At 38.2% G+C, this 14,030-nt stretch overlaps 1 protein-coding gene across 1 annotated transcript in view; it reads right to left on the bottom strand.

The window, feature by feature from the left end:
• The window catches only part of LOC128643953 (AP-3 complex subunit beta-2), a gene marked incomplete at both ends in the record, with an annotated part of 45,400 nt that extends 35,643 nt beyond the window's left edge, over positions 1–9,757 (bottom strand). The window contains 2 exon segments of the mRNA XM_053696720.1: positions 5,655–5,752; positions 9,581–9,757. Of these exon segments, the coding sequence (XP_053552695.1) occupies positions 5,655–5,752; positions 9,581–9,757 (275 nt within the window).
• Positions 9,758–14,030: the final 4,273 nt, after the last annotated feature.

The raw sequence follows: 14,030 nt of genomic DNA, 5'->3' as shown, positions 1-14,030 counted from the left end.
CTCCGTGTTTAATTTCTCCCGGTCTTACTCTCTGACAGAGCTGTGTGATTTATGCACACAACTCAGTCAGCTTAGGTCATTCCCCCTCAGTGTAGCACAGAAAAAAGATCAAGCTGTGCTACACCGGAGGGATGTGAAAAGTGATTTATTTTTTTATTTTATTTTAACAGTGCTCTCTCACTGTGTCTTGCAGCTTAGTTTTCCAGGAGTCCAGCACTGTTGAAATATAATTAAAAAAAAATCACATTCCACATCCCTCCTGTTACAGAAGTTCTGAGTTGCGCTGCTTGCAAATACACAGAGAGGGCTTTGAGGGAACATTGGAAATGAGGCATCATTATTACCTAGAATTTTACATACATACTCACTCAGATACATACTGCTGAGTCGCAGCCTCTCCTCACTCAGCCCTGCTCAGTAGCCCTGGGCCCTCCCCTGAGCCTCACTGAAGGGACCCGATCCTGGTGGCAGCATCGTTCTGGTCTCCCCGCGCACTGACACACACTAATCTGTCTAACAGCCTCTCTGTGTCATCCATGTGGCCGGGTGTGTCGTCACTCACAGTGCGCGCCTCTCAGTCAGTAGTTTAATTCCCCACCAGAAACCATGCGCCTGCGTGGCCGATTTAGGAATTGGGAAGGCCCAAGGATTAGGGATATGATTGGCTGAACTTCTGTTACGCCCCTGCCTCCTCTCCTCCCACACACATAGTCAGCTCAGCTCTTAGGGGCCTAGTTATCAAGCCGTCAACCTCAAATACGCTGGAATTCCGCAGCGTATTTGTGGCGAGGCTGATTCGCCTTAGTTATCAAAGGCTAGAGACCGGCAAAAGTAGAATTTTGTGACGTAAACTTCGATCCGCCGGACTCAGTCCGACACAGATCGATTCTTACGTCACTCCAGATGTTGTGTGCAGCACGATCTGACTACTTTTGCTAGTTATCAAAAAACTAGCAGGTACGCTCGGCACTTTTATGGCCCAGCGTACCTGGTTTTCAAACCGCACACCCTGGAGGCGGCGGATCCCATAGGAATCAATGGGAGTCTGACCATAGCGAAAGTACAAGTTCGCTGCTGCCAGACATCCCATTGATTTCTATGGGAGCTGTCTACACCTAACACCCTAACATGTACCCCGAGTCTAAACACCACTAAGCTGTCCCCCCCCTACACCGCCGCAACTAAATAAAGTGTTTACCCCCTAAACCGCCGCTCCCTGACCCCGCCGCAACTATAATAAATGTATTAACCCCTAAACTGCCGCTCCCGGAGCCCACCGCAAGCTACTCTATACATATTAACCCCTAAACCGCCGCTCCCGGAGCCCACCGCCACCTACATTATACCTAGTAACCCCTATCCTGCCCCCCCTATACCGCCGCCCTCTATAATAAAGTTATTAACCCCTATCCTGCCGATCCCGCACCTCGCCACAACTAAATAAATAGTTTAACCCCTAAACCGCCGCTCCCGGACCCTGCCGCAACCTATATTAAATTTATTAACCCCTAATCTGCCCCCCCTACACCGTCGCCACCTATAATACATTTATTAACCCCTATCCTGCCCCCCACTACACTGCCGCCACTGTAATAAATTTATTAACCCCTAAACCTAAGTCTAAAACTAACCCTAACACCCCCCCTAACTTAAATATTAATTAAATAAATCTAAATAATATTTCTATTATTAACTAAATTAATCCTATTTAAAACTAAATACTTACCTTTAAAATAAACCCTAATATAGCTACAATATAAATAATAATTATATTGTAGCTATCTTAGGGTTTATTTTTATTTTACAGGTAACTTTCAATTTATTTTAACTAGGTACAATAGCTATTAAATAGTTATTAACTATTTAATAGCTATCTAGTTAAAATAAAGAGAAATTTACCTGTAAAATAAAAACTAACCTAAGTTACAATTACACCTAACACTACACTATACTTTAATAAATTATTCCTATTTAAAACTAAATACTTACCTGTAAAATAAACCCTAAGATAGCTACAATGTAATTAGTAATTACATTGTAGCTATTTTAGGAATTATATTTATTTTACAGGTAACTTTGTATTTATTTTAGCTAGTTAGAATAGTTATTAAATAGTTATTAACTATTTAATAACTACCTAGCTCAAAGAAATACAAAATTACCTGTAAAATAAATCCTAACCTAAGTTACAATTAAACCTAATACTACACTATCATTAAATAAATTAAATAAATTAACTACAAATAACTACAATTAAATACAATGAAATAAACTAACTAAAGTACAAAAAAAAGCTAATAAGTTACAAACATTTTAAAAATATTACAACAATTTTAAGCTAATTACACCTAATCTAAGCCCCCTAATAAAATAACAAAACCCCCCAAAATAAAAAAATGACCTACCCTATTCTAAATTAAAAAAGTTCAAAGCTCTTTTACCTTACCAGCCCTTAAAAGGGCCTTTTGTGGGGACATGCCCCAAAGAATTCAGCTCTTTTGCCTGTAAAAGAAAAATACAAACCCCCCCCAACATTAAGACCCACCACCCACATACCCCTAATCTAACTCAAACCCCCCTTAAAATAACCTAACACTAATCCCCTGAAGATCATCCTACCTTTAGTCGTCTTCACTCAGCCGAGCAGCGATGGAACTGAAGAGGAGATCCGGAGCGGCAGAAGTTATCATCCAAGGGGCGCTGAAGAAATCTTCCATCCGATGAAGTGATCCTCCAGTCGGCGCTGAAGAAGTCTTCTATCCGGGCGATGTCATCTTCCAAGTGGGGTCTTCAATCTTCATCCCGCCGACGCGGAACATCCTTCTTTACCGACGAATGAAGGCTCCTTTAAGGGACGTCATCCAAGATGGCGTCCCTTCAATTCCGATTGGCTGATAGAATTCTATCAGCCAATTGGAATTAAGGTAGGAAAAATCTGATTGGCTGATTGAATCAGCCAATCGGATTGAACTTGAATCTGATTGGCTGATTCAATCAGCCAATCAGATTTTTCCTACCTTAATTCCGATTGGCTGATAGAATCCTATCAGCCAATCGGAATTGAAGGGACGCCATCTTGGATGACGTCCCTTAAAGGAGCCTTCATTCGTCGGCAGTCCGTCGGTAAAGAAGGATGTTCCGCGTCAGCGGGATGAAGATTGAAGACCCCGCTTGGAAGATGACATCGCCCGGATAGAAGACTTCTTCAGCGCCGACTGGAGGATCACTTCATCGGATGGAAGATTTCTTCAGCGCCCCTTGGATGATAACTTCTGCTGCTCCGGGTCTCCTCTTCAGTTCCATCGCTGCTCGGCTGAGTGAAGACGACTAAAGGTAGGATGATCTTCAGGGGATTAGTGTTAGGTTATTTTAAGGGGGGGTTTGGGTTAGATTAGGGGTATGTGGGTGGTGGGTCTTAATGTTGGGGGGGGTTGTATTTTTCTTTTACAGGCAAAAGAGCTGAATTCTTCGCGGCATGTCCCCACAAAAGGCCCTTTTAAGGGCTGGTAAGGTAAAAGAGCTTTGAACTTTTTTAATTTAGAATAGGGTAGGTCATTTTTTTATTTTGGGGGGTTTTGTTATTTTATTAGGGGGCTTAGATTAGGTGTAATTAGCTTAAAATTGTTGTAATATTTTTAAAATGTTAGTAACTTATTTTTTTATTTTTTGTAACTTAGCTTTTTTTTTTGTACTTAAGTTAGTTTATGTAATTGTATTTAATTGTAGTTATTTGTAGTTAATTTATTTAATTCATTTAATGATAGTGTAGTGTTAGGTTTAATTGTAACTTAGGTTAGGATTTATTTTACAGGTAAATTTCTCTTTATTTTAGCTAGGTAAGCTATTAAATAGTTAATAACTATTTAATAGCTATTGTACCTAGTTAAAATAAATTGAAAGATGCCTGTAAAATAAAAATAAATCCTAAGATAGCTACAATATAATTATTATTTATATTGTAGCTATATTAGGGTTTATTTTAAAGGTAAGTATTTAGTTTTAAATAGGATTAATTTAGTTCATAATATAAATATTATTTAGATTTATTTAATTAATATTTAAGTTAGGGGGGTGTTAGGGTTAGTGTTAGACTTAGGTTTAGGGGTTAATAATTTTATTACAGTGGCGGCGGTGTAGTGGGGGCAGGATAGGGGTTAATAAATTTATTATAGGTGGCGACGGTGTAGGGGGGGCAGGATAGGGGTTAATAAATTTAATATAGGTTGCGGAAGGGTCAGGGAGCGGCGGTTTAGGGGTTAAACTATTTATTTAGTTGTGGCGAGGTGCGGGATCAGCAGGATAGGGGTTAATAACTTTATTATTGAGGGCGACGGTATAGGGGGGCAGGATAGGGGTTACTAGGTATAATGTAGGTGGCAGCGGGGTCTGGGAGCGGCGGTTTAGGGGTTAATACATTTATAAGAGTTGTGGCGGGGTCTAGGAGTGGCGGTTTAGGGGTTAATACATGTATAATTGTTGAGGCGGGGTCTAGGAGCGGCGGTTTAGGGGTTAGTAACTTTATTTAGTTGCGGGAGGCTCCGGGGGCGCCGGTATAGGGGGTAGAACAGTGTAGTTTAGTGTGGGTGCTTAGTGACAGGCTAGCAAGAAAGCTGTAAAAAAGCGGAAGAGCAGCGAGATCGGATGAGAGATAACTCTCACAGTCCGCTGCTCATCGCCCCGTACTTGGTGCGCGGCTTTTTGACAGTTTTTTTTATAACTTAGGCGAATTTTTGCAGGTCCGCGGCGGCGATGTGAGGCGAGCTTAGGAGGGCGTATTGGGCCGGCGAAGGCATGAAAAGTAGACACGTTGATAACTACCCCCCTGTGTGTGCGAGTGTCACGTGACAGCTGGCTCCCGCACACTAAGAACTGTGCGAACAGGAAGGCTATGGGCTGGCCTGTAGGTGGCGCTGCAGTCAATGCAGTTTTAAAGTGGAAAATGCTTTTGCTTATACTTCTATGTATCGCACGTGCGATACATAGAAGTATAGGCAAAACAGCCCTTTCCACTTTCAGGTTTCAGCCTAATATGCATGATGTCATGATGATAGTTACACTGCACAGTCTCACAGAAGACAGCACACAGGAAAATAATACATTTATTAATAAATATAATATAAAATAATATAAATAAAAATAAAAATTTTCATAATTTTTTTTTCTCATTTTTTTTTCTTAAGTTCTGCTCATTTTTCCCCCCTCTCCTCTGCCCCCTGGGGGTTCACGTGCGACGGTGCACATATGGAGGAGCCTCCACTGTACATATGTATCTCCCTAATTGGAGATAACAACTGCAAAACAATTCACTTTATACTAACATAATGACCCCGTGGATAACCATATCAGCTGCAGACTCAAGTCTGGATTGGCTCCTCCAAATAAGGCAAAAGGTGGGTGGAGTCTGGCTATTAAAAAAACAACAACAACAATAGCAAACAGTGTGTTGTAAAACTGTTGAGACTTGGCTAATATGGTTATCTATTGCAACACAACAGAAATGTCTTATAGTTACAAGGTGTTTACTGTCCCTTTTAGCACTACTGATTCACCCACAACATAACTTATAACTCATAAACTCATGCATAGCCTACTCATGAAGAGGAAGTCATATGACTGTTGCATTGCTTGTTATTCTCTTGTATTTTGCCTCTTACCTGTGACTGCGTAGTAATCGCACCAAGGCCTTTGCTATCACCCCAACTTCTGCTTTTGGAGCAAGATGGAAATAGAGCTGTGCCACAGCCATAACCACCTGGACAATGATAGAAGGATAATACCATGAGACCCTGAATGGTACAATGCCCTGCGTACATCTGAAAGACTGCCAGTACCCAAGCATGCAGACTACTTATTTGCATTATCCTGAGGGGATGTGGAGCAGAAGGTTATGCACATATCCTGAATAATGACAATACAGGTACAAATAGGGTTGCATGGCATCCAGTATTTACCTGAACTGTCAGTTCTTTAAATAACTGTCAAGTAAAAAAAATAACATAACTTTTACTTACCACATTTACTAGTAAAATGTGTAAAATTATGTTGAATAAGATCACACAATATATATACAAAATCAACATCAGAACAGTTCAACAATAGATCACTTATGCTGATACATCAGGCAAACATCTCCTTATAAATTTCCTACTCAGACATTAATAAAAATGTATACAGTTGTGCTCATAAGTTTACATACCCTGGCAGAATTTATGATTTCTTGGCCATTTTTCAGAGAATATGAATGATAACACAAAAACCTTTCTTTCAATCATGGTTAGTGTTTGGCTGAAGCCATCTATTATCAATCAACTGTGTTTACTCTTTTTAATTCATAATGTCAACAGAAACTACCCAAATGACCATGATCAAATGTTTACATACCCTGGTGATTTTGGCCTGATAACATGCACACAAGTTGACACAAAGGGGTTTGAATGGCTATTAAAGGTAACCATCCTCACCTGTGATCTGTTTTCTTGTAATTAGTGTGTGTGTATAAAAGGTCAATGAGTTTCTGCACTCCTGGCAAACCCTTGCATCTGTTATCCAGTGCTGCACTGACGATTCTGGATTCTGGAGTCATGGGGAAAGCAAAAGAATTGTCAAAGGATCTGCGGGAAAAGGTAGTTGAACTGTATAAAACAGGAAAGGGATATAAAAAGATATCCAAGGAATTGAGAATGCAAATCAGCAGTGTTCAAACTCTAATCAAGAAGTGGAAAATGAGGGGTTCTGTTGAAACCAAACTACGGTCAGGTAGATCAACTAAAATTTCAGCCACAACTGCCAGGAAAATTGTTCGGGATGCAAAGACAAAACCACAAATAACTTCAGGTGAAATACAGGACTCTCTGAAAACATGTGGTGTGGCTGTTTCAAGATGCACAATAAGGAGGCACTTGAAGAACGATGGGCTGCATGGTCGAGTCGCCAGAAGAAAGCCATTACTACGCAAATGCCACAAAGTATCCCGCTTGCAATACGCCAAACAGCACAGAGACAAGCCTCAAACCTTCTGCACAAAGTCATTTGGAGTAATGAGACCAAAATTTAGCTTTTTGGCCACAACCATAAATGCTACATTTGGAGAGGAGTCAACAAGGCCTATGATGAAAGGTACAACTGTGAAACACGGAGGTGGATCACTGATGTTTTGGGGATGTGTGAGCTTCAAAGGCACAGGAAATTTGGTCAGAATTGATGGCAAAATGAATGCAGTATGTTATCAAACAGAACCCATCATTTTCTACTTCTTGATTAGAGTTTGAACACTGCTGATTTGCATTCTCAATTCCTTGCATATCTTGTTATATCCCTTTCCTGTTTTATACAGTTCAACTACCTTTTCCCGCAGATCCTTTGACAATTCTTTTGCTTTCCCCATGACTCAGAATCCAGAAACATCAGTGCAGCACTGGATGAAAGATGCAAGGGTCTGTCAGGAGTCCAGAAACTCATTGACCTTTTATACACACTAATTACAAGCAAACAGATCAGAGGTGAGGATTCTTACCTTTAATAGCCATTCAAACCCCTTTGTGTCAACTTGTGTGCATGTTATCAAGCCAAAATCAACAGGGTATGTAAACTTTTGATCAGGGTCATTTGGGTAGTTTCTGTTGTCATTACGATTTAAAAAGAGAAAACACAGTTGATTGATAATAAATGGCTTCAGCCAAACACTAAGCATGAGTGAAAGAAAAGTTTTTGTGTTATCATTCATATGCTCTAAAAAATGGCCAAGAAATCATAAATTCGGCCAGGGTATGTAAACTTATGAGCACAACTGTATTTATTACCATAATATGGAACACACATATAAACTAGTAACTATCCCCATTATTGCACATAGCTCAAATACAAAAAATATCTATAAAATGCATATTAGTGACTATTAATTTGATTTAAAGGGATACTAAACCCAAATTATTTATTTTATGATTCGGATAGAGTATGCAGTTTTAAGCAAGTTTCTAATTTACTCCCATTATCACGTCACATTTTCTTCGTTCTCTTGGTATCTTTATTTGAAAAAGCAGGAATGAAAGCTTAGGAGCCGGCCCATTTTTTGTTTAGAACCCTGGATAGTGCTTGCTGATTGGTGGCTACATCATGAAAGAAAAAAAATTGGGTTTAGTATCCCTTTAAGGATGGTTAATGCCTTTTGGATGATTTAGAAAATTGGTGGGTTATTCAATGGGATTTAAAGGCACTTTAGTAATGCTTCATTTTACTCCTCATGTATTTTGCATTGTTTTATGCATCCTGCCATTACACTACTAGTCCCTGTGTTAGTAACACTTGTGGTGGTTAATAAGAGGTTTGGTACCACATTTTCTATATTTCTGTAAATTGTGGATAGATGACTACCAGAGGTTAGAGGGATGAAAGTCTGATCTAAGGTCTGATGTGGGCATATGACAGATATCAGAACCATTTGTCCAATAACATATCTCCCAACATTTGTGGCTGGATATTAGGGACCCAGGTAGTTGAGGGGGGCAGTCAATATTTTTCATAGGTGTTGTCAGGTCTGTCAGTGGACTGTCTGGGTGTTTCATAGGCATATTGGGTAGGGATGGGCGAATGTGTTTATATTCAAATTTGAATGTTAGAACGAATGTTATTGTAGAAATTCGATTTATATAATAGAATGTTGATAAGAACGAATATTCTTCAAAATTCTATTATCAAATGTTATTTACAGTTTTCGAATGTCACTTTCGAATTTGAACGTGACAATTGAATTTGAATGTCACATTTGACATTCGAATTCGAATGTGACATTCAAATTCAAATATTACATTTAAAAACAGTATTAGACTAGAAATACTATTTCGAATTTGAATGTGACATTCGAATTCGAATGTAGCATTCGAATTCGAATATTACATTTATTAAACACAGTTGTAGACTAGAAATACTATTTTGAATTTGAATCTTACATTCGAATTCGAATGTCACATTCAAATTTGAATATTACATTTCGAAATTGAATGAATACATAGCTAAACATTCTATTATTTAAAACAAATATTTTTGAATTGTATTGAAATATTTGAAAACCGAAAATTTGAAAATAGAATATTAGAATGTTATATAAACATTAGAAATTCGATTTGAACAAATGTATCAAAATTAATTTTAAATTTCGAATTTTTAGAAACATTCACCCATCCCTAATATTGGGCTGGTCAGTTGACCGGGTTAATGGTAATCCTGAAAATCTAGACACATGGCTGTCTAAGAGGGAACGAACTCCGAATTCAGAACTGTCTCTCTCAAATCAGGATAGTTGGGAGGTTTGCAATACAGCATACAATGATGGTGTTTGCAGACAATGGGGTATGAATTAAATAAGGGTCTAATGTAGCATATAGCTGACAGGAGCTGTTTTGTAGTCTAATATGAGATCTAATGATCAACCCAACTACTGCTTTCCAGGCATGACTCACTGGTCATCTAGTATTTTCATATTTCCAACCACAGGTAAGAATGGAGATACAGGTATTAGTAAGTGAGAGCAGGTTGATGCAGTAGCACAAGTAGGGATGGACTATAAGGTTTAATTGTCTCTTACAGCTGCGTTACGACTCTGCAGAAGGGGTTTAGTGTTGCGAAGAAGCAGCCGATGGTCAGGGTCCATAATGTAAGGTTTGCGCTTAACAAAAGAGTCTAACTTTTCCTCTTTGGCACCATCATCCTCATCATCTGAGCCATAAAAAGCTTTCTCTGGGTTTTCTTCAAGAAGGGATTCCTGGCCAAAAAAGACACAAATAACATGTTTGAGGAGGCAGAATGCAAGAAGAAGGGACAGAATGAAAAACCTAATGTGAACAGAGTGAGAAGCCAATGTGAGATATAACAAAATATGAAATATAGAAGAGGTACAATACATAGACAAACAACTAAAAAAAAAGCAAGATATTTAGAAACAAAGAAAGGAGTTAAGTGGACTCTATAGTAAACATTATTTTTATATATAAAGTGAAATTCTAAGCCCTCATAATCTAGCTGTATTTATAGTAGGTTAACTGATGCAGATATAAAGACTATTCTCTGTTCACTTAGATCAACTATTGCCTATAAGTAATTGTGCTGTGTGTTCTGGACAGCAAGCGATAGATAGATAGATAGATAGATAGATAGATAGATAGATAGATAGATTACACAATGTATTTATCACTCACTTCTATTTCTGTGTTACAACCAAAGGTGTCCAAACACTATGACTAGGAGTTACTCATGTAGACTGTAATGGTGCAAATTTAGTATAAAGGTACTACATTTGTGCATTAGAATACAATGTACCCTTATTAGTTTCTTTGGGGTTGGACTGCAATAACATTATAAGCATCTAGTGTATATCCTCTATGTACTGGCATTATATACTTAGTAGAGAGTAGCAGCACAGCTTCGTCAAATTCCCAATATGGTTATTGGGACATCATCATACAACGTAGCACAACGTTTCGTTCAAAGGAAAAGATGAAGGTCCTATGACCGAAACGTTGTGCTGATATGTTTGTATGATGATGCCCCAATAAACATATTGTGAATTTGATGAAGATGTGCTGCTACTCTCTTGGATTTCTTAAAGTTTTGGGGTGAGTGCAGAGCCCTGGTAGCGTGCACCTATATGCAGGAGTGCTGGACACTATTCCTTGATTTATTATATACTTAGTACACAGGGACAACACAACATGATAAATTCAGCTAACTTGGTTAGAAATACAGATAACAAACACAACTAGGTAGATATGTGACTAATAAAACAATATATAAGTGTCAAGTGACATTATAATACATAATTGGTGAATTATACAGTTCCCCTTAATCCCATAATTAAATGCAAATAGCAACTCTCCACTGCTCAGAAATCTGTAAAACTTAGCTAATAATAATAATGTACAATCTTTTCACATATGGCTTTCTACAAGGTCTCATTAGGCTTATGATTAAGGTCCCATTGAGCAATGGTAGCCAGCTCACAACATAAAAAACCCTGACAAAGTCCATAGGTACACACTCTTACGTGTTTTGTGCACTAAGTTACTGGAGATGTCCCTCTTAGCTTGGCCCCTTGGTTTTTATCCTGGCCCTGTTTCTTGGCCAATTAGAAAGCATTTTTTATTTACCAATAGCACTTCTGGATTTGTGTTTGTGTTATGTATTTAGTTTGTGCTTCTATGATGTTCATAATATAGTTTTCCTTTTAATGGTTTATTATAGAATAAATTAGAGAGTATACATAAATCATAACTGTTTAACAATTGCTACTAGTAACTAAGATGTGCACAAATATTCAGATGTTCATCCTTCTCGTCAAGAAACAGATAATAAGAGAGACTTAAGTTACCAACATGTCAGATCCCTCATTAACCCGAGGAAAGTGGCTACACTGAGAATTTCTAAATTGTTTTCTAGACAATGTTTACTTTTATTTTTTTACTAAAGGAGCACTGTTTCATATCCCTTTAAACCTTGTGTTAAAAACAGCAAACAACAGCACTTAAAATATAATTGAAGCCATTGCCTTTTGTAAAATAAGGGAGCTATATCAAGCTTAAGTTCTACTGTCACATGTTTTTTGTAGCGAGAGTCTTCTACTGAGCATGGACAAGAAACTGACTGGAGCTAGTGCATGTGTCTCCTAGCAACACTTCAAAGGTTAAGCAACTCATTTGTCTTTCGGTAGAGGACAGGAAGTAATGAACCCTGCACAAATGAAGTTAAAAAAGGTAAAATCCTTTTAAAATCATGAATAATACATACTGCAATTATTTCTATAAACTATAATGCACTGCTTAGTGTTTTGAGTTTTATTGCATTTCTCACAACTCTACAACGACGACAACAACAACTATACTTGTACTGGTATCTATACAAAACTAAAATCAGGGTGGTCTGTCAAAAGTGAAAAATGTGCTTTTATCTGTTTTTTAGGGCCTGATGGTCTAAAGTTCTCCACTCTAGCAAGGCTATCTAAGAATTCTCACCAGTAGTAAGAGGTTCCGCAAATAATGTTATACATTTTAGCTGGTTAGCGGATTATCTAGCTATGTAGGGTTCTGTATGTGAATGAGAGACACAGGCATTGCATTATAATGCAGTGACTTTTTTTTTTCAACAGTCTCTTTACTGTATTCTGTCTAAACATAAGGTTAATGATTATCTAGTGTGTGATCATTTTCTGCATGTTAACAGCTGCAAATGAGCAGTTTTCAATGCTAACATAATTCCAATCAGACATTTTTCGCTGTTTACTTGAAACACTTTTCACATTACTGTTTTTACAAAAAAATGGCCCTATACTTAAAGGGACACTAAAGTCAAAATTAAACTTTCATGATTTAGATAGAGCATGTCATTTTAAGCTATTTTTCTTTCTAATCTTTAGCCGGCCCATTTTGGTTCAGAACCTGGGTTGCGCCTGCTTATTCTTATTGGTGGCTAAATGTAGCCACCAATCAGCAAGCGCTATCCAGGGTCCTAAGCTTACATTAATAGTTTTTTAAATTAAGATACCAAGAGAATGAAGAAAAAATTATAATAGAAGTTAACTAGAAAGTTGCCTAAAATTGCATGCTCTATACGAATAATGAAAGAAAAAAGATTGGGTTTAATATCCCTTTAACATGTACCAGTCCTGTTTGTTTGGATCCCAATCCAAATTCATAATAATTATCAACAGATTTTAAGGTGAGTTTTTCACTTATTGAATTCCAAAGCTAAAAGGACTTAAACCCCCAGACAACACTTTTTTTCACTTACTACCCCAAAAGGTTTCTGGATGTAACACTGGTTTTGTGCATACACATAATACGCTGATATTACCCCAGCATTAATGGACGGTATTAGAAAGCAGTGTCACCAAACAGATATGCAGACGCGTTCATTACAAGTCGCGTATTACAAGTTGAAAGTAAACATGTTTAATCGTGCGCAATCGAATTTAACGCATGTTGAGTTATTGCAACTAAAATAAAATTTGCACGAAACACAACACAAATACATTAAAATAAACTGTTAGACTTATATAAACACTATCTGATACAAAATATTCATATAAATAGTAATACAAAATATTTACAAAGGTTCAAAGGTATATGGTATATTGCTATGTATTTGAATGCAAAGGGCTATATAACAGAATTTATGTTTACCTGATAAATTACTTTCTCCAACGGTGTGTCCGGTCCACGGCGTCATCCTTACTTGTGGGATATTCTCTTCCCCAACAGGAAATGGCAAAGAGCCCAGCAAAGCTGGTCACATGATCCCTCCTAGGCTCCGCCTTCCCCAGTCATTCGACCGACGTAAAGGAGGAATATTTGCATAGGAGAAATCATATGATACCATGGTGACTGTAGTTAAAGAAAATAAATTATCAGACCTGATTAAAAAACCAGGGCGGGCCGTGGACCGGACACACCGTTGGAGAAAGTAATTTATCAGGTAAACATAAATTCTGTTTTCTCCAACATAGGTGTGTCCGGTCCACGGCGTCATCCTTACTTGTGGGAACCAATACCAAAGCTTTAGGACACGGATGATGGGAGGGAGCAAATCAGGTCACCTAGATGGAAGGCACCACGGCTTGCAAAACCTTTCTCCCAAAAATAGCCTCAGAAGAAGCAAAAGTATCAAATTTGTAAAATTTAGTAAAAGTGTGCAGTGAAGACCAAGTCGCTGCCTTGCATATCTGATCAACAGAAGCCTCGTTCTTGAAGGCCCATGTGGAAGCCACGGCCCTAGTGGAATGAGCTGTGATTCTTTCAGGAGGCTGCCGTCCGGCAGTCTCGTAAGCCAATCTGATGATGCTTTTAAGCCAAAAAGAGAGAGAGGTAGAAGTTGCTTTTTGACCTCTCCTTTTACCAGAATAAACAACAAACAAGGAAGATGTTTGTCTGAAATCCTTTGTAGCATCTAAATTCTGCAACAAACGTTCCTTCTTTGAAACTGGATTCGGACACAAAGAAGGCACGACTATCTCCTGGTTAATGTTTTTGTTAGAAACAACTTTCGGA

The sequence above is a fragment of the Bombina bombina genome, unplaced genomic scaffold (assembly GCF_027579735.1).
Source record: "Bombina bombina isolate aBomBom1 unplaced genomic scaffold, aBomBom1.pri scaffold_1762, whole genome shotgun sequence".
In the NCBI taxonomy this organism is placed as follows: domain Eukaryota; kingdom Metazoa; phylum Chordata; class Amphibia; order Anura; family Bombinatoridae; genus Bombina; species Bombina bombina.
The sequence above is the reverse complement of the archived record's forward strand: the minus strand, read 5'-3'. Positions and strand labels throughout refer to the sequence as shown.